Below are 20,470 nucleotides of genomic sequence, written 5' to 3' on the forward strand. Positions count from 1 at the left end.
TGAAATGACTCTGCTGTGTCTGATTGTGGAAATGGACCGAGAGTGAGTGAAAACATGTAGTGGATTGGAAACACATGGTAGATAATGAGCCCTGCCTCCCCTTCTCTAAACACACCCCCTCCCAGAAGACAAAAAAAAACGGTTTGGGACTACTTGTGAAAGCTTCTGCCTCTTCCATGACATGTTGAACTTTAGACACAACTGAGCATCGAGGTGTGTGTGTGTGACCTGGTGCCAAAGCCCGATGTTGACAAAAAGCTTGACCACGACCGGTGAGTTTTCTCATTTCACATCAGGAGGACTGCGGGTGAGTGTGTGCTTCTTGCAGATGTCGGACAAGCCGTGAGGACGGCTGGAAGATGAACCTCAGCCCTCTGCCTAAAAGGAAAGGTGGAGAGACTCGAGTCAAGCAGTAACTCGTGTGCTCTTCACATCAATCTTCAACACTTTTGGCATACTCATGTCTGTTAGTTTTGTCCTTTCTCTTCACCAGGACTTTGCCATGTTTTCTTTTAGTTTAAAAGCCTCATGGCTTTGAGTCCCTCAGAGTCACGTCCTGCAATTGTCTCTGGAGTGCAGTTGGTCAGCGGGAGAACGTAGGAGCGTTTGAGTGAAACATCAGCAACCAGTTGAGCAGAGGGCAAAAGGCGACTGGTTGTCTACCGGTGTGGACGATGTGTGCTGCAGCTTTGGAGGAGTACTGTGGCTCCGTATTCTGGGTGAGTTCAACAGCCCGAGTTTATGCAACTGATAGGGGGACAGGAGGAATTGAGGGATATTGCTTTTAAAATGGCTTTCAGATGATCTCACTTCTTGCTCCCTTTGACTCGGCATGGAAAACTGTTTTAAAGACTTAGCTGATCACACATACGATCAATAACTAGTACAACAAATTCACTTAAATGTGACTGGAGATGGACACGATAACACCTGTGCACTGTTATACAACCCATGTGGGTTTATTTATTTTTCCTTTGTCATGTCTGAAACATGACATAGCCGTTATTACCCCATTGACACCGACCGATTTGTACTATTTTGTACTAGCGTTCATATTGTTGCCAGCCCTCTATAACCGGTCATGCACTAGCTGTGACGCTTATTCATAAGAAAAAATAATAACTATAATACTGGGATGTTTGAAATGGGTTGTTATTGTTATGTAAAAGGTGAAGATGTTTTTGATATTGCTTTTTATGACCATTTATGTTTCCAACCCTTGTACACAGTTAGCTCAGTAAACATGTGACACTCTTGACTAAGATATGACTCAGCATGTCCGGCACATGTTAATGAGTTATATCTCTGTCAATCTCTGATTGTAAATATCGAAACGCACACTCAAAATAGGCGATATTGAAATTATTTTTTGACAGATTGAATTTGACAAACAAACAATTATATAATTGTTAAACTTATTTGATAAATGATTAATCATGCTAAGCTCGTTCTCTGGTTTCGGCTTTTTAAATGTGAGGATTTTCTGTTTTGCCTCTTCTTCATTTATCGTGTCAAACTGAATAACTTTGGGTTTTGGACTTTTGCTCTGACAAAATAACCTTTTTAGTACATATCCTTGAGCTTGGGATGTTGTGAAATAGTTTTTTTTTTTTTTCATTTCTTTTGATATTTCATAAACTGACAATTGAGAAACTAATAAGTAGCTGCAGCCATACAAGTTATTTCCTCTTGGGACAATTCATCCATGTAAAGCATCCACATAATTACATTTTTGGCATCACTCTTACGTCGCATTATTATATCATAACTATGGAGTAAAATAACTTCTTGGTAATATTCATTGGTTAATATTCATTAACTTTTTGAGTGTGGTCTGTGAAATATGGCCATATGCTTGTCCTTATAACCTGCTGTGCCTGTACAGACGATGGCAAGTGCTTGAAATGCTAATTAATATTCTAAAAGTTTAAAAGTTTTTAAAGAACGGCCACATTTATTTTTGCTCTTATAACACATTAAACTCCTCAGTGTTCACATGCCTCTCAGTCCATTAGTATTCCTCTCCAGAAGTGCACATTGAACATGCTGCTGCGCATACTGTAGTGAGCGGGGGATTTAATCACATGAATCACTGTTGATAAAAAAAAATTCTAATCAGAGTCATACAGGGTGTCCTTGTGAGATAGCAATAGAAAGAGATCTTAATTGTTTCTATTGAAGTATAATGACGTTTTGTGTGGAGCTAGCCTGAATATGCCCAATTAGGTAACACACATGTATTAAGACTAATAAAAAAATATATCGAATTAATAGTAAAAACAACAACAACTCATAGCTTTAGAAAGACATTGAAAATAGGATGAAAATATCAAATATATATAAACATGTATACACAAGGAATCCAAATAGGACAAATTATTGCACTGTGGTGTAATATGGCACAATTCATGACTCTGGTCCATGGATGAGTCACGTTACTGTATATGTGTTTGTGTTCCCCCTCAGAATGCTTCATATGTGCAAAGAGAAGACCCAGACCTACCAGTATGTATCCAGCAGACAGTGCTGATCTGGATCCCTCTGGGGTTCCTGTGGCTCGGCGCCCCATGGCTACTGGGGTCTCTCTGCACAGGGAAACGATTTAACAGAAAACACCTGTCCAAGCTCTACCTCTGCAAACAGGTAAGGCACATGGCAAGAAAAAATAAGCAAATGAAGAGTATTTTGTGCATAGCATGAGAGGAAGGAAGAGGGATCTGATTTTAATTACAGTAACACCACCAAACAACTAGCCCCTGATTAATAAGTCTCAGGTCAAGGGGTCAAACAAACGGTTATTTCCTTTCCTTTCACAATAGTTTTGATATATAATATACATGGTGTATAATAATAAAATAAAATATTAGAATAATTCGTGTCTGGTTTTACTTTTTTCACACAAAAAAGCTCTACACTACTTGTACCCCTTCTCCCTCATTGAAATATCCAGAATCTAGTTTTTATTTAACGTCAAAAGTTAACGTTCACCAGAATATTGGACCGTAACTACCTCTTAAACTAGTTGTGGTGTTTCAAACCATACTTGTACGTTACATGTCCTCAACTGAGATTATTTACGGTGAGAACAACAGAAACATTTGCCTTTAGAGCAGATGAATGTGTGGGGGGAGGCTTATCATTCTGCATAGCGAAGCTCAAACATCCAAGTGGAAAAACAGAAAGCAAAAGACACTTTTGATCGGAGGGGTTGCTAACCACTACACCGCCAGTCTTACCTGTCTTTCCTCCCCTCAGCTAGTGGTGTCTCTGCTGTTGGTGACGGCCATAGCGGCCCTGGCAGTAACATTGGGGGAGGATTATGGCCCAAACAAAGATTCTTCGTCGACAGTGAAAAATGCTGGTGTATTCTACGTAAACCCCGTCCTGTATGCTGTCACATGGGTAAATATAACAGGTTTTTTTGAAAACATTTTTATTGATTTACATTTCTTTATCTGATCTGCTTCCCTCTCAAGATGGAAAGATTACAGTTTTCATGCCCTCTGACTTTGTTTTCTTGCTTAGATCCTTCTGCTGCTGTGCCAGGAAGGAGTGAGGCGAATGAAGGAAGCAGTTGACTCCACCATTCTCTTCCTCTTCTGGTTACTCCTTGTTGTGTGCAACATCGTTCCTTTCCAGTCTCTCATACGGGAGGCATTCAAGCAGGTATGGCCAAAACTGTTAGATTAAGTTTGGGGAATTTTTTTTATCATCGCTCAGATTGAAATCAAGTTTGTAACCTTATGAACACTCTCATATTGTGTTTTTTTTTTTTATTAAATGTTTTATTTGATACAAGACAATTTTGAGTATTTCCATCTTGGAACTGTTTAATCAATGCCAGGAACACATTTCTTTCACCCACCAGGGAGAGATCAGTGATGTCCCTCATTTTTGCATTTTCTACATTTCCTTTGGACTGGAAGTGATTGCACTTGTTCTCTCTGCTGTGGCTGATATCGCCCCAGAAGCTGAGGAGTTGGTAAAGAAGGTACCTAGTCACCCAGATAGAGGCATTTTCTAACAGAATACACAGAACTTCCATTGCCTCAGCCTGCTGCGAAACATAATCTTCCTCTCTCGACAGAATCCTGAGGCAGGTGCAGCATTTCTGAGCAGAATCACATTCAACTGGATTAACAGGTGAACTAGAAGTTCCAAGTGTAAGAATCCCAGCAAACCGCGACTTCTAGCCAAACATAAACCACCACTTTTGACTTCTCTCTGTCTCTCCAGTATGGTGATCAAAGGCTACAAGCAGCCCCTGGTTCAGGAGGACATGTGGGAGCTGAACAAGGCAGACAGGACTGCTTCCATCGACCAGGTCTTTCAGTCCTTCATGCAGTCGGATTTGGCCGCAGCTCGGGTCCGCCTCCAAACCGAGCTGAGGAAGAAAAGGGAAAAAAAGAGAGCCCAGGAAGACACCTTGGAAAATGGCCTCTGCAACGGTCTGAGGGAAGGCGTCAGTCAGGATGTGTTGATGATGGTGAGCGTGTGCAGAGAAACACACTGAACAATCCGAATGGGATTTGTTTTTAGAAGTGTCCATTGATTCTTTGTCAACTGTCCCATACTATTTTTACTCAAGCAATATCTTTCCTTAGGAGAAAAAGGGAAGGAAAGAAGGTAAAAAGAAGACAAAGGAGGAGAAAGAAGACTATCCCAATTCATGGCTGTTTTCCACCATTTACAAGACCTTGAAAAAGGACTTCACCAAATCGGCCCTACTCAAAGTGCTGCAGGACATTTTGATTTTTGTCAGTCCTCAAATTCTGAAGTGAGTCCCCTCACCAAGGTTGGAATACTGTCACTGTTTTTCTGCAGATTGATGTGCATTTTTGTGTGGGATTTATTTTTTTATTTTTTTATTATGATTCTGATTTTAAATGAATTCATTGTTCCTTAAAAAAGTAGATGATGAAACTTGAACCTTCAAAGTCAGTCCGCATCACTGACAATAGCAGTATTTACAAGAATTGATCCTGATCCACCTTGACCCTGGAGCACAAGATTTAAATAAATTCATGATGGACTGTTTTAAAATAGACATAAGAAAATAAGTAAAACTCAAGGCAGTAGAACCAGACAATATCATCCATTTTAGTTCACATTTGGGCAAGTTTTGCTCAGGAGATAGAGAGGCTCTTCCACTAACCAGAAGGTAGATGGTTTGATACCCGGGTCCTCCAGTCTGCTTGCCGAAGTATCCTTAACGACACTAAATTGCAACTGATTTCTGTTTGGATGGTCAATAAGACTAGTGTAAGTGCTTTATAAATACAGTCCATTTACAGTGCTTTTTTTGTAGCCCCATTCGATGCTAACTAAAGCTGTATCGTTTGAAGCCACAAAAAGCTTTACAAACCTTTTTTCACCAAAACCTGTAAACCTACTCTGGTGTGTAGAATCTGTGCAAGTGCTCCAAAGCTGTGTGTCTGTGAATAGTCCAACTTTTGAACTATTCATTACTCATGTGGTTAGTTTAAACATCAGCTCATAACACCATGTCTCGATGGGGGGAGGGGGAGTTGTGAGGGAAGAAGAAGTAAACAGGAAAATATAACATGTTATACTCATATTTTTATGACATGATTTGGAGTGACTGTAGCTTGATGATGCAAATGTCATAGCAGCCTGTGTTGATTAACAACGATAACTCTTTTCTTCTGCTAGACTGATGATCTCCTTCACTCAAGACAAATCTAGACCTGACTGGGAAGGGTATATGTATGCAGTTCTACTACTATTGGTTGCCATTCTGCAGTCTCTGCTTCTGCAGCAGTACTTCCATCTCTGCTTTGTGCTGGGGGTACAGGTTCGCACTGCCATCATGACTGCTGTGTACAAAAAGGTAAACACAGGAGTGACGGCACAATTACTTTTCTTTCTTTTTTTTAAACAAAAGAAAATATATAGCACTGCGAGTTTCCTTTGTATGAAACAAATTGCCACGTGTAGATTTCATCACCCACCCCAAGCGACTTGTTACTTGTATGAGTGAAGAATCACTCTCATCAACATTTGTGATAATGATCACATGATGACCTTTGCCAAGGAGGTCATGTTTTCGCCCCTGTCTGTTTGTTTCTTTGTTGGATTGTCTGTTTTCTCGAAAGGATGACACAAAAAGTGCTGCATTTCCACCAAACTTGGTGGAAGGATAGGACATGGGCCAAGAAAAAACCTATTCGATTTTCTTGCGGATCCGAAAAAATGTTCTTTAATATAGTGTTTTTTTACATTTACATTTTTATAGATTCCCCAGGGAATAATGCATGGATCTTGATGAAATTAAAATCTGGCTTATTTAAGGGACTGGTACCTGTATCTATGAGTGTGTGCAATTTAATGTGGATCCAAATAAGAATCTACATCTAGTGGATTTGAATGTGGTTTCATAAGGGGACTATTGGGCCTTGTCGGAGGTATGCGCTCTCCTGAGGAATAAGATTATAGTAATAATAATAACTGCAGCTCCTAACAAATTGTTGCCTCTTGCTTCCTTTCCTCCTCTCTCTCTGCCTGCTGCTCCTTCTTTCCTCCTATTCCAAGGCATTGGTGATGTCTAATGACAATCGCAAAGAGTCATCGGTTGGGGAAACAGTAAACCTGATGTCAGCAGATGCCCAGCGCTTCAACGATCTGACCAGCTTCATCCACCTGCTTTGGTCCTGCCCTCTGCAAATCATCTTGTCCATTGCTTTCTTGTGGATGGAGTTAGGACCTTCCGCGTTGGCAGGACTAGCGGCCATGGTTATATTGGTGCCGCTCAACGCACTGCTAGCCACCAAGGCCAGATCTCTCGGGGTCAGTAGAATTAGAATAGCTGTTATAGCTCTAGAAAGTAATGTCCTGTGTATAATAATAATAATAACATACCACAATTATTGTCAAGAAATTGTCAAAGTTAAGTTACTTTCAGCCAAAAAACCAAGCTCAATTTGTCTTTTTCAAACACTGTGTTTTGCAACCTGGAAATAAAAGAACAATAACAAAACATACAGTGATAAAACCGCGATACATGGCCAAAAAGATGGTGCACGTGGATACTGTCACTAATTGTTTCCCCTCCAACAGAGGTGACAGAAGAAACATACAGACTTAACACAACAAGTACTCACACTATTTACGCAAGCAAACAATGAATCATGCTTTATTAGGGACGGTTTTTCAAATGGTTCTTTTCCCCACATTGACAAAGTGCTTGTTTAGGTGGCAGGAGAATTCTCAACGAAATAAGAGACAGGTTTGAGCAAATGTGATTTGAGGGTGTGCTGCCTTGTCATTAACCTAAAACCTCACCTCCTGGCTGATCTCTTTTCAGATAGAGAACATGAAGTTTAAAGATCAGAGACTGAAAATCATGAATGAAATACTCAATGGGATCAAGGTGAGTGCATCTGTTTGATGATTCGTAGTTAATATCCCCCATCAGTGGTAACTGGTGTAAGATTATTACCTCTACTCCTTTTTTGGGTAAAAATATTTCAGCAGGATCGATGCTTAAGGAAACAATGTTTGTCTGCAGTGCTTTCTATTATACTGTATCCACCACCTGTGGTTTATCGGCATTGTCCACATAAGGGATGAATGCTATTCCTCTGTTCCCCCACCCTTCCTTTTCCGTGTCCTGCACAATGACCCGCACTCCCTCGCCCCCCTCCTTATCTCTTGCCTTCCACCAGATTTTGAAGCTGTATGCATGGGAGCCGTCATTCCAGACACAGATTGGCAGCGTCAGGGACAAAGAACTGGAACTCATGAAGAAGTCGGCCTACTTGACATGTGTCTCTTACCTCCTCTTCACATTTGCTCCAGTTCTGGTGAGTCCTGTGAAAAAGCATCACAAAAACACAAGAAGCGGGAGGTCAAGGATTCTCACACTGTCCTTTTTTGTAGGTTTCCATAGTCTCATTTGCGGTGTTCGTAGGGGTGAGCTCAGAAAACATTTTGACGCCCGAGATAGCTTTCACCTCCATCTCGATTTTCAACCTCATCCGATTTCCCCTTTCCATGCTGCCCATACTCGTCGCTCTCCTTGTCCAAGTAAGGAAAGCACAACTCATACGTGTGCACACACATGAAACCTATCGCAGGAGCCCACTCACCTGTTCTTTGTCCCTTCAGACGGTTGTGTCGAAGGATCGTCTGGAGAAGTTTCTGGGCAGTGAAGAACTTGAAAGTGACAGTGTGCAGCATGACCCCAGCTTCGGTATGTTGAACATCAGCTTTCAGTTCTGTTCCTCAGCTTGGCAGTAAAGGTTGTTTATACATGTACAGCTCATCTGTCTTACTTGTGCGTCTGTTTCTATTTGTTAGACTCGGCTGTCAGCGTGTGTGATGGCTCCTTTGCTTGGGATAGGAATGCTGAGCCTCTGCTAAAAAAGTATGTTTCGTTAAACACAACATTACACATTTGAATATTATGTTATATATGTTTGGGTTTTTTTTGTACCAGCTCTTTGGGTCCATGAAAAGCGCTTTATAAATCAAATATATTATTATTATTATTATTATATAGCTGCAAAACTAGTAAATATCTTTTTCTGTTTTTTAATTTTTTTAAATATTCTGTCTGTGTTTTCCAGTGTGTCCTTAGATATTAAGCCGGGTCGGTTGGTGGCAGTAGTCGGAGCTGTGGGCTCAGGAAAATCTTCTCTCATGTCAGCCCTCTTGGGAGAGATGCACAGGACCAAGGGCTTCATCAACATTCAGGTGGCACCTTATTTCTGTCGTAATATCTCTCCAACAATAAGTGTGTTCATCCAAGGACATGCTGTGTGTGCACAACACAAAGAAAAACTGCCATGGTCTGATTGAATCTCTGAATATATTTGCCAATTAGAAATACGGAATAGGCAGCAACAGTTAAGGATGAAGTGACTAAAAAACAATAAAGCCTAAAAGGCGGATTTCCATTGTCTTCCGATGTAACTCTACAACAAAAGACTGAAACAATGACATTCATTGAGAAAAAAACAAACAAGTGCACAACAGCTGAGTGGCACAGCTGACATGTCAAGATTTGTTCATGATATAAATCAGGCTATGACACACTCAGAAACCAGCTTTTAAAGGACACTTTAATAAAGTGCCCTGATGTGATCAGTAGTGAGCTTGAATGAAGATCACACAGCAGCACAATAAAGTATTGTGTCTTTTATCCATCTCAATAAATGAAACTCTCCTTCTTGTAAAATAGTTGTGAGTGAGTGAAAAGTAACTCTCTATTCATCTGGGTTTTTTTGGAGAATGGAAGCTCCTTTCACTCTGAATCCCCCCAAACCAGGCCTGTGCTTCACATGTTTTTATCCCCAAAAAACTCAGCAGTTGCCTACACAGTGGCGACTGCTAGTTTAGAAGCCTGCAGTAAAGAGGTGCCCTGTTTTCCTGTTACTAACTGTAAGAAAGACATATCTAATTGTTTCTGTTCTTCACAGAAGTACAGCACTAACATGTTTTTTCCTCCCTGAGTAAAGCCAATAGTGATGGCTGCCGGTGCACTGTAATCTCCAAACTGGAGTCTTTCTTAGCTTTTCATAAAAAGCGTTTTTTCCCCTGGTTTGAACCAGTACACGTGGTGTTCCATGGCAGTAGGCTGGTCCACAGTGTGGTTAGAAGGAACTCTGAGAGTAACTCTTACTGCCTTTCTCTCCAGGGTTCCCTTGCATTTGTGCCACAGCAAGCCTGGATCCAAAATGCCACTCTGAGGGATAACATCCTGTTTGGCTCTCCCCATGAGGATAAGAAGTTGCAGGAGGTGATAGAGGCTTGTGCCCTGATCCCTGACCTGGAGCTGCTCCCTGGTGGAGACCTTACTGAGATTGGAGAGAAGGTAGGAATGATGGATTCAAGGGTTGAAAATGTAAGGATTTTTCTAATAATAGTGTTATTTTAGATTAAAATATGTAAAATCGTTGCGATATTGATTATCAGTTAAAATCCCTCACGCATAGAAGCCCTGTATGGTTCTCTGAGCCTTATATTTTATCCTTCCCTCCCCTCAGGGTGTCAATCTCTCAGGGGGTCAGAAGCAGCGTATTAGTTTGGCTAGAGCAGCTTATAACCAGGCTGATATTTATCTACTGGACGACCCCTTGTCTGCAGTGGACTCTCATGTGGGAAAACATCTCTTTGATAAAGTAATTGGACCCAAAGGACTACTCAAAGATAAGGTTTGTACTGAATCCACACTAAAGCATTGATCCGTATTAAATGTTCTACTTCAAAGTAACCATGTTTGACTGTGATAGAATTTCACCTCTGAGGCCCATTGTGTCTTTATCTGTGCAGACTCGTATCCTGGTGACCCATGGACTGAGCTTCCTGCCTTACGCAGATGAAATAGTGGTCTTGCTGGATGGTGAGGTGTCTGAGGTCGGATCCTACCAGAGCCTCCGTGCAAGCAGAGGAGCTTTTTCTGAGTTCCTAGACACGTACGCTGGAGAACAAAGAAAATCAACCCTTTCAGATTCAGGTAATGACGCATTATTGTCCCACTGCATCACGGACATAAGTTGCACAAGCCTCTGCACCTTAGTTACACAACCAAACTGGGTTATTTAGTTTCTGCTGCAAGGGGATTTCTGTCCTGTCTTTGTATTTGAGTCAATTCTTGACGTATTTAATTTAGTTACCTTACTGCCGAATTAACTTCTGGCCACTAACAACCCACTGCTAGTATTTGGAAAGGGTCAAAAACTAATCAGGACAACAAGGAAAACACCATTGATCATTCCTGGGGTGAGGTCGAATTGTCCTTCCTATCTACTATTCCTTGACCTCAGTGGAAAACGTCATGACGTCAAGGAAAGGTGTAAAGGAGGACTGATAGGACATAGGAAAACCCGACAGCGCTGCTAAAAAGAATCCGAATCGACTTTCACTAAACAACGTCCTCCCGCGACGGCGGACGTTATTGACGTGCGTCTGCCGTGGTTAAAACTACAAAGATGGACTACAAAAAACGCAGCAGCTCCATCCAGCATTCTTCCGTGTGTTTTACCACCCTGTGACATCAGATGTAAATGCTTTATATGTAAAAGTAACTTACACGATGACGTGCGTCTCTTCTGGGTCATATTCATACTCTTCTACTTCTTCTACTTTTACTTTGGATTGAATCGTTTACGTCCGTGCATAGCGCGTCACGTTAAATATTGCTGCCGCAATGAATTGTGGGGCGTCTATATCTCCTTACTCTCACAAAGGAAGCTCCAGTTTCTCTTTGCTAAAGGAGATAGGAAAGGAAGGAGATAGGAAACGAAGCATTGAAGCTCCTTTCCTAAGCATTTGGAGAATCCGAACAGTTCTTATCATGGCTGCTGATCAAATACTTCTGGGTCACGTCAAGATTTAGGAAACTTCCTAAGCCAATTTGACAATTCGACCTCACCCCTAGTCCCCATCTCCCTCCTCACCTCTCAACAATATTTCACACAAGCTAAGGTTGCAGATAAAGTGTGATGCCTTCTTAATGTCTTATTTTAACCCCTTTTCAAGCTCTTTGGTTTACATTTTGTCTGAATTGTGCTATATTAAAATGTGACTTGCCTGATGCACTGAAAAGTTAATAAAGTGCACAACTTTGAGATGAGAATTTTAAAAGGCCATGTATAACGTGTGACCGTGTTTATTCAGACAGTTGCGAAGACACTGCAGACGTATATCTCGTCTCTGAAAGCGAGGATGCTCATGCTGACTCGGCTCTGGAGGACGTGGTTTCTGTTGTCCTGAAGAGAGAAAATAGCATCCGACGCAGTCTGAGCCGTGGCAGGTTCGAGCACAGTGACTGAGTGACTGAGTGAGTGAGTGAGCGACTGAGTGAGTGACTGAGTGACTGAGTGAGCAAATCACCACTGTTACAAGACCTCATGTCCTAAATATTGTGTCATACTTGTTCTTGTACAGCATACCTGTACAAGAACAATAGTATAATCTCCCCGTTCATCATATTTTTACTCCTATTTCTAGTGTAAGACTTAGAAGAAAGAGCAGTTGTGTAAAAAAACCAGAGGCTGTTGATCAAACAAAGGATGGCCAGCGATTAATAGAGAAGGAAACTATGGAAACAGGACGGGTAATATAAGTTCTCATACTTTTTTCTTCCTTTTTTTTACAGCACAAATGTTACCTAATAGAACCTAATTGTTTCCTGAACCTGTTTTCTGCTCTTTGATATCTAGGTGAAGTTCTCAGTGTACCTTAAGTACCTGCGAGCCATGGGCTGGTCATACTTTGTCCTGGCCTCTATGTCTCTTATCAGCTCTACTGCTGCTTCAGTCGGTCAGAGCGTGTGGCTGAGTGATTGGACCAATGACGCAGTGGTTTACTACAACATGACATATCCGCCCGGGAAGGTTAACACCAGGGTAGCAGTGTACGGAGTTCTAGGACTGTCTCAGGGTAACTAAAGTTGATTTCATTACAGTCCTTTTTTACCTCTGCTCTGTTCATTTTATTTGTTTGTTTGTCAGCAAGATTATGCAAAAACTACTAGAACAAATTCCCAGGCCAGTGAAAGAATGGGACATGGACCAAGAAAGAACACATTTAATTTTTCTGCCCACTGTCTTTAACATCGTGTTTTTAACATTTTCACCAATTTCCCAAAAACATAATGCATGGATCTTGATGAAAAAATAAATAAAAATCAGGCATAGTTAGGTGACTGAATTTAATGTCCCAAAGCAACAGACCGTTGCTGACATGAACGTTGCGTTCATGTGTTTGGTTTTAAGGCAATTGTGTTCTGTTAAGCACCACCTCAGATACGACTGAGCTTTCTAAGAAATAGGTACAGCATGTAACTCTCTGTACAACCTGAACTTGTTATTTTTACCGTTTTGGTTTCTACTGTTTATGGGTGTAGTAGCATGTTAATTTATTTAAGAAGGTAAAAATGCCTTTTTCCCACGGGAATAATTGTCAGGTCAGGTTTACTGACTACATTGTGCTCGTATACCAAGTGTTTTCAGTGTTCACGTTTTTACAGAACAATCTAAAAATGTGTCTTTGTGATTCTCCTACTTTTCTAACATTCATGGTGACAAGCAGAGCTTCAATATATGTGCACAACAGTAGCAACATAAAAAATAATAATCGGTAGAATCATCAATCACTTGAGTCTTGTGTTTAGTTCTTTTTCACTAACCCATTATTCCTGTTTTTTTGCAAAATGGATTTCACTGTGTTTGAAGATATCATTATACTATGTATTCAAAAAAAAAACTCCCTCCTTTTATGACAGGCATCTTTGTGTTCATTGCTTCGCTGCTCCTGGCCAAAGGTGCAGTCGCTGCATCCACTAGCCTGCACTCAAGGCTACTTCACAGCATTCTACGAGCTCCCATGTTATTCTTTGACACAACACCAATTGGAAGAGTGGTCAACCGCTTTGCAAAGGTGGGATTTATCATTCACTCCTTCTTATGCATTTCATACAGTAACTTCTTTCATTCCTCTCCTCTTCTTGCTTTTTGAAGTTGAAGTTGAGTTCTTTTTGCGGTGTCCATACCTATATATTCTTTAAAATGTAATCATGTAACTGTAAATGTAAAGTGGACAGCTTGACTGAGGTCTGCAAAAAGTAATCTCGGATGGATGATCCGCTGGACGATATGCTGGAAGACAGCAGTTTCACTTGTCAAACAAAATGGCCTCATAAGTTCTGGCTGCAGCATTTGTTACCATGGAGATTCTATGGCTCCTTTTGGACAAGTACAAAATTGAGGATACGCTCACAGAAGAAGCACTTTTGAAGCCCTTTAAGCACAGTGTCCATTGTTCCTGCTCTGTCAGTTAAACAATCAGCTAAATTTAATTTGTGTGGCATCTTTTGAACAGGTTCAAACAATTCAAAGAGCTTTATACATGTCTGAGAAGACGATAATAAAAACAGAACCAATGTGGTCGCAACAGTTTAAGAAAAACAAAGGAATTAATTTATGAATGTATTGTTTTATTCTGCTTTGGGCTCACTTCTAACAAAGATCAATTTTCCTGACACTGGTCCAATAGGACATTTACACAATAGATGAAGCCATTCCACAATCCTTTCGCAGCTGGCTCGTGTGTCTTCTAAGCGTACTGGGGATACTGTTTGTCATCAGTTTTGCCACTCCTGTCTTTGTCATCGTCATCATTCCCCTGGCCGTGCTCTACTACTTTGTACAGGTAAGCTGAACAAGGTAGAACATGAATTATGAAGATCGATAAAACCAAAGAGAGACATATTTCTTGAAATGTAACAGAAAGGAATGCAAACAGCGACGACTAAAGGTAAAAAGGCTCATTCTTGTCTTAAAGACAATCCAGTAAAACCTTCCCCTGATTTCTTTTGTCCCCCAGGTCTTTTACATCGGCATGTCACGACAGCTGCGTCGGCTAGACTCTGTGACTCGCTCTCCTATCTTCTCTCACTTTGGTGAAACAGTGTCGGGTCTGTCCGTGATAAGAGCCTACGGCCACCAAGAAAGATTTCTCAAACATAACGAAATAGTAATGGACGAAAACCTCAAGAGCATCTACCCGTGGATAGTGTCAAACAGGTCCGAAATTTTACACCAAATCCAAGCACATCAATTTCCTTTTCTCTCTCACTGTGTTACTAAATAATAACGTGTGTGCGCATGTGTGTTTCTGTGCTTGTTTGTTTCCTTTCTAGGTGGCTGGCCATCCGTCTGGAGTTCCTGGGAAACTTGGTGGTGTTTTTCGCAGCCCTGTTTGCTGTTATAGCCCGAGAAACAATGGACAGCGGCCTGGTTGGCCTGTCAATATCCAATGCCCTTAGTGTCAGTCACACTCACTCATCAAACACATTGCAGATAATGATACTGATGTTAATGGCACAGATAATCACAGTGCAATGATTCTGGTGATGTGAATAAGGTACAAAAATGCTAACAACGTAAAAATAAACCCTTTCTCCTGTTGGGACATTGCAGATAACACAGGTCCTCAACTGGCTGGTGAGAATGAACTCAGAGCTGGAGACCAATGTCGTTGCTGTGGAGAGGGTGGACGAATACACCGGCATAGAAAAGGAGGTAGGTGGGATTGAGATTTTCTCTATATTCACAAATCACTCTTGGAACGTGATCCCACATGTTGCAAAAGGCCATTCCCTACCATTTTCTTGAATACGAGGGAGATAGACCAGCGAATCATGGCTCACCTTGACAACTGCTCCACCATTACATAACCTCTGTGTGTGTGTGTCTTTGTTTCTTCAGGCCGAATGGATAAATGACAATCGACCTCCAGACAAGTGGCCTGAGGAAGGAAGACTAGAATTTGAAGACTACAAGGTCCGGTACAGACCTGGATTAGACCTGGTCCTGCATGGAATCACCTGTAACATCAAGAGCACTGAGAAGGTGTGTGTGTGTGCGTGTGTGTGCCTGTGCGCGTGCCTGTGTGTGCGTGTGTGTGTGTGAATCTTAATTAAACAACTGAATCGATACATGAAACCCTTTGATCAATAGAAAGGGATTTGGCATATATGTCCAAAATATCCTAAATAATGAGTGATAATAATGATAGTTACTATCAATTACAAGACCAGATAAGACTGGCGGACTTGCAGATCCCCAAGCAGAAGATAATGAGCCTGAGTGAGCCCCTGATTGAGAGTGTAGCCACTCCAGTCCACTTGGTGGCAGTGATTGGTAAATTGGTTTGCCAACCATCAGTAAACAGTAATTAAGAAGAACCTTCTTTTTTTGTATACTGCCAAATCACAACATATCATTATCAAGACACTTTGCATCATAAGGTGGAGAACTTAAAATATTATAGAGAGAAACACAATAACTACCACAATGAGTAAACACTTGATGACAAAAAAACTCTAGCAGAACCAGAGTGAGCTTGAAGATTACAGAGTCCTAACAGGTGATCTTTTTTTCTATCTCTTTTTTTTCTTTCTTCTTCAACAACTTGAAGAAGAACTATTATTAATTAGCAGCATCAATTATTATTAATACTATTAATGATAATGTGAATTATGACTAATAATCTGATCTCTGTTGCTTTTCCCTGCAACACGCTTGACTTAAGTGAACTGTTTATTTTCCCCTGCATTTTCTGCATGAACACAGGCTTCAACACAAGGCATGCACGGATAAAAACATTTACAAAAGTACAAGATATAGCTTCTTATGTTCTGCAACAATGCAGATATGACAATAATTGCTATGAAACGCTAATCCCCCAGAGGGATGTTGTATTTATAAGACAGGCTGCCATCTGTAGTATGACACACTATGAACAAATGCTGATGCTGCTCCTGTAAACGTGTAATGTGATGACCAGGTGTTTTAATAACCGGCTTAAATGCTTCCACAAACACTGGAACTGTAGTAAACTGTAGTAAGAGTATAAAACCACACAATTAGCCACGTGAAAAAGCTACAGATTATGCAGTTACTGCAGTTCATAACCCCCCGAATGATATGAAAAATATAAAGTGATACATTTTGTGTTTTGTGTGCTCTCGCTCTACTTCATGCAGATTGGTATAGTGGGCCGCACAGGAGCTGGAAAATCAAGCCTGACAAACTGCCTGTTCAGAATTATTGAATCTGCTGCAGGTCGCATCCTCATCGACGGTATAGATATCTCCACTATAGGCCTGCATGACCTGAGAAGGAGACTCACGATCATACCGCAGGTATACACAAAAAAACAAAAACGCACTAAACCCACACACATCATTCTGTGGTAAATGGTACATTGACCTATCCGACCTTCTGGATGCAGGATCCAGTGTTGTTCTCTGGGACCTTGAGGATGAACTTGGATCCATTTGACACATTCAGCGATGAGGATATCTGGAGAGCACTGGAGCTCTCCCATCTGACGGACTTTGTAGCAGGGCTGCAGGAAAAATTACAATATGCGGTGACAGAAGGAGGAGAGAACCTCAGGTAGGCCATAAACTAAACATTACTCTTCCACATTAAAAAAGATTAAAAAAAACAAATGAGTTTACTTTCATTGGGGTCATAAAAGTAACGAAACACAGGTAAATGGCACGGAACATACTTAATTTTCAGTTGAGTTATTTCAAATGTTGTTTTGTAACTTTCAAACTCACAGTTCATCCCAAAGACTGTAAATATCCTCAAATATTCCCCCCAAAAACATAGTGGTCCAGAACTTGGTGACCCCAATGGTGGTTATTGCTATTACCAATGTAAAAACCCTAAGTGCCAGTGAGTGTCGAGTTACGGTTTCTGATTATCCCCATGATTATCCCGAAACACTCTTTTGATGAATAAACGAGTGCATCTCTTCCCAGTGTTGGGCAGAGGCAGCTGCTGTGTCTGGCCCGAGCACTGCTGAGAAAGTCTCGTATCTTATTCCTGGATGAGGCCACAGCCGCTGTTGACCTGGAGACGGACAGTCTGATTCAGAATACCATCCGCAAGGAGTTTTCACACTGCACCGTCCTCACCATTGCCCACCGGCTGCATAGCATCTTGGACTGTTCCAGGTGAGTGTCCCTTAAACTGTTATCATTATATTGTTATACCTCCTGAGCTGCTGCACCCCCTTTTATGGCCATATTAAAATGACAAATTTTTTGTTTGCTGCAATAAACAACCCATACCGGATCTGTTAATTCATTCATTCGAGCATTTAAGCATTCAAGTACTTTTTAAATTTAATTCTTGACTTTGAAAACAGAAGCTGACTGTACAATGTCCCCTTTTTAAAGAACTGGGGGATAGAACATTGTTTGGCCAAATCCTTGTTATTGCTCAGGTTTCCTGGGCAAGGTGTTCCAGCAGTTTGGGTTGTTCCTCTGTTGTGACAGAAGCCCGATTCCCACTGCTGCGAGGTCCAGGTCAGCCCCTGTATTGTCTGCACATCAGACACGGAGAGAGCTGTGAGAGCTCAAAGTCTCCAGTGGCTTCACTCGGAGGTGCAAGCAGCACCACAGAGTATATGTACAGAACTAAGCAGCCAGGCTTTTAACCAGAACCATAAAGTACGATCACATCACTCCAGTTAAGACCTTTTTACACTGGCCCCCAATCCAATTGGTTTTAGGATTGATTTTGTCATCTTATTAGTTACTTTAAAGGCTCTTTGTGGCCTGGCTTTAGATTGCATTTTAGATATTTTAATCCCTTATGTACCTTGCTTAGTCTGGGATCCTCGGGCAGTGGTCTTCTTTTTTTTCTCGGCTAAGAACTCTAGGGGAAAGAGCCTTTAACACCAGGGCCCCCAAAGCTCATGAAGGAGCGGTCCGAGGAATAAAAGGCTGTCTGATTCAGTGTCTTCTTTCAAGCCTACTCTGATTTTATCAGAAGCTGCATGTTTTACTTTAACTGGGTTTTTATTATTTGTTCTTGTATCTTAATTTTTTCTCTATTCCTTCTTGTATTTTATTTTATCATCCATGTTGTCACCATGCACTTCAGTATTCAACTCCGTTAAGGGCTGTGTACATTGTTTTGATAATTTATATACTAATAAAATGTATTATAATTGTTATTAGTTTCAACTAAAGTATCGACGAGAGTTGGAGGATCAATTAATTAATGTATGGTATTCTATAGATTCTTTAAGTCATAATTGAGAACTGGTAGTTATATACCATATCCATATCTGTATTATTTTATTCATACACTGAAGAAAGGCCTCCATGTCAACATTGCAGTCGATGCAAATAGGATGCCAATGCATTTAGAGCTTTGTACTCCCCCTCATGCCACCTTCAGGTTAATAAATGTTTTCCTTTGTTTTGCAAACAAGGGCTTACCAATGATCTTTATATGGTGGCATAATTGAGCAAATGATTGGCAAAACTTCTTTTTTTTAATGCTTCAATTCTGCTAGAACATTATGAAAGTGAGTAACAGGCTTTATAGCATGTCGAAGCTGACCTTTAACTGAACTTGTTTTGAAACTGAAAAGACTTTCTCCCTGCAACGATGTGTGCATTTCCACTTTACTTTGAGGTCACCAGGGTAGTGCGTTTGGAAAAAACACGGCCATCAATCAACACGTCCATCTATCCATCTTTACTGTCCCTCAGGGTGACGATGAAAAACATTCACACCTAAATCTGACTATAGTCCATTCCTTGATATAATTAGTGTCTCATCTCCCTCTGGTCTTGTTTGTTTCTTCGCTGAGGTGTTTTTCTATGTTCGAATAGAAAGCACGTATTTGTGCCCGTACATCCATCTCCTACACAAGGAGAAGGTTTAATCTCTATTGGATCCTCCTCTGTCAAGCCAATTACCATCTACACTGCAGGTTACTCTTCATGCCTGTGCTCCTCCTTCACAGGGTAATGGTGCTGGATGCTGGAAAAATAGTGGAGTTTGATTCTCCGAGCAACCTGTTCGAAAAACGAGGTCAATTCTACGCCATGGCAAAGGATGCTGGGATAACAGGAGAAGAAATCACAGCTCTCTAATTGTACACTTTTTTTTTGTTCGTTTTTTAGGATCATTAAATAAATAAATTGCTTTTGTTGTTAGGTTTAAACCTCGGTTTTGCTTTGATTTATCGAAATGTGTAATTTCCTATTTATATAAAGCAATATATAGAAATAATTTGTAAAACAAAAATCTAATATGTGACGAATAAATATCTTTTGCCAATTTGTACCAAGTGCCCTGAATGAAAAGAACCCCCTTGGTTGTTTAAACTGATGATGAGAGTATGTGAGTGTGTGTATGTGTGTAGAGAGAGAGACAGAGAAGGGAAAGGCCGTGAGTGAATGGTTAGACAGACGGAGAATAAAAGCCAGTGACAGAGAGAGAGGGAAGGATGGAGACAATCAAAGAAGTCTTTAGTGACCTTTGTGAAGAGAGGTGATGGGCTTCATCCTTAAATCGATCTACACAATACTGATCGATTCAATTCAATTTTTAAAATGTGCATGATTGGCTGTAAAGCAAGAATGAACTTGATTTCGCAATTAATGATTCTGCGGTCAGTGTAACTGGTTGTAAAGTCTGTGTGTGTGTGTGTGTGCACAACAGCCAGAGAGGATGGGTTTTAAATATTCTAAAGAGCTGATCTAATCTTCATTTTACATCCAGTTTCCACACATAGGAGGAACAAAAAAAAGGCTTTCAGCATGTCTGATTCTTGTATTGACCTGTTACAGAGTTTATGAAATTGAACGATGAATGAGTCATGTGCTTGATTTATTCTAGCAGCAAGAAAAACAGGAGCTAACACAACTGAAGTTACACTTTTGAACATAAATAATGCAGCCCGTAAGTCACATAATATACAATATGTTTCAGAAATATCTTTTCTTGGTGAATCATTTCACATAATATCTGGACTCTTATCTATCTGGATTTAAGTGGAGTAGGAAAATCTTCTGTGTTGTCAAGACAAACCACCAGCAGGAACCCACCATAAATACACCAAGCTGTTAATAATGATTTTGTTGTTTTTTGGCCTTTAATTTATTGTTCTCATTATTACTATTATG

The 20,470-nt window shown here is 40.7% G+C and overlaps 1 protein-coding gene across 3 annotated transcripts; it reads left to right on the forward strand.

Moving 5' to 3' along the window:
- Positions 1 to 75: 75 nt before the first annotated feature.
- abcc2 (ATP-binding cassette, sub-family C (CFTR/MRP), member 2) lies at positions 76 to 19,628 on the forward strand. 3 transcript variants are annotated; one of them, XM_035605211.2, is made up of 33 exons: positions 76 to 272; positions 494 to 719; positions 2,467 to 2,643; positions 3,256 to 3,402; positions 3,526 to 3,666; positions 3,869 to 3,991; positions 4,088 to 4,143; positions 4,237 to 4,486; positions 4,605 to 4,777; positions 5,674 to 5,851; positions 6,553 to 6,807; positions 7,325 to 7,390; positions 7,686 to 7,823; positions 7,900 to 8,046; positions 8,128 to 8,212; positions 8,320 to 8,386; positions 8,589 to 8,715; positions 9,659 to 9,835; positions 10,008 to 10,175; positions 10,294 to 10,477; positions 11,641 to 11,776; positions 11,974 to 12,079; positions 12,186 to 12,405; positions 13,250 to 13,404; positions 14,020 to 14,175; positions 14,350 to 14,549; positions 14,666 to 14,792; positions 14,946 to 15,047; positions 15,234 to 15,377; positions 16,514 to 16,672; positions 16,762 to 16,928; positions 17,303 to 17,497; positions 19,306 to 19,628. In XM_035605211.2, exons 2-33 carry the CDS (start codon positions 675 to 677, stop codon positions 19,433 to 19,435), a joined length of 4,701 nt encoding a protein of 1,566 aa, XP_035461104.1. In that variant the 5' UTR covers positions 76 to 272; positions 494 to 674; the 3' UTR covers positions 19,436 to 19,628. The 3 variants fall into 3 exon arrangements, with proteins under 3 accessions (XP_035461104.1, XP_035461106.1, XP_035461107.1); XM_035605213.2 differs by having other exon boundaries at positions 517 to 719; XM_035605214.2 differs by having other exon boundaries at positions 580 to 719.
- Positions 19,629 to 20,470: the final 842 nt, after the last annotated feature.

The sequence above is a fragment of the Scophthalmus maximus genome, chromosome 10 (assembly GCF_022379125.1).
Source record: "Scophthalmus maximus strain ysfricsl-2021 chromosome 10, ASM2237912v1, whole genome shotgun sequence".
Taxonomy (NCBI): domain Eukaryota; kingdom Metazoa; phylum Chordata; class Actinopteri; order Pleuronectiformes; family Scophthalmidae; genus Scophthalmus; species Scophthalmus maximus.

Coding starts and splice junctions, on each gene's coding strand:
- abcc2 (XM_035605211.2), top strand. CDS start 675: ATGTGTGCTGCAGCTTTGGAGGAGTACTGTGGCTCCGTATTCTGG. Junction 2,644..3,255: donor AGCTCTACCTCTGCAAACAG/GTAAGGCACATG, acceptor TCCTCCCCTCAG/CTAGTGGTGTCTCTGCTGTT. Junction 7,391..7,685: donor AAATACTCAATGGGATCAAG/GTGAGTGCATCT, acceptor GCCTTCCACCAG/ATTTTGAAGCTGTATGCATG.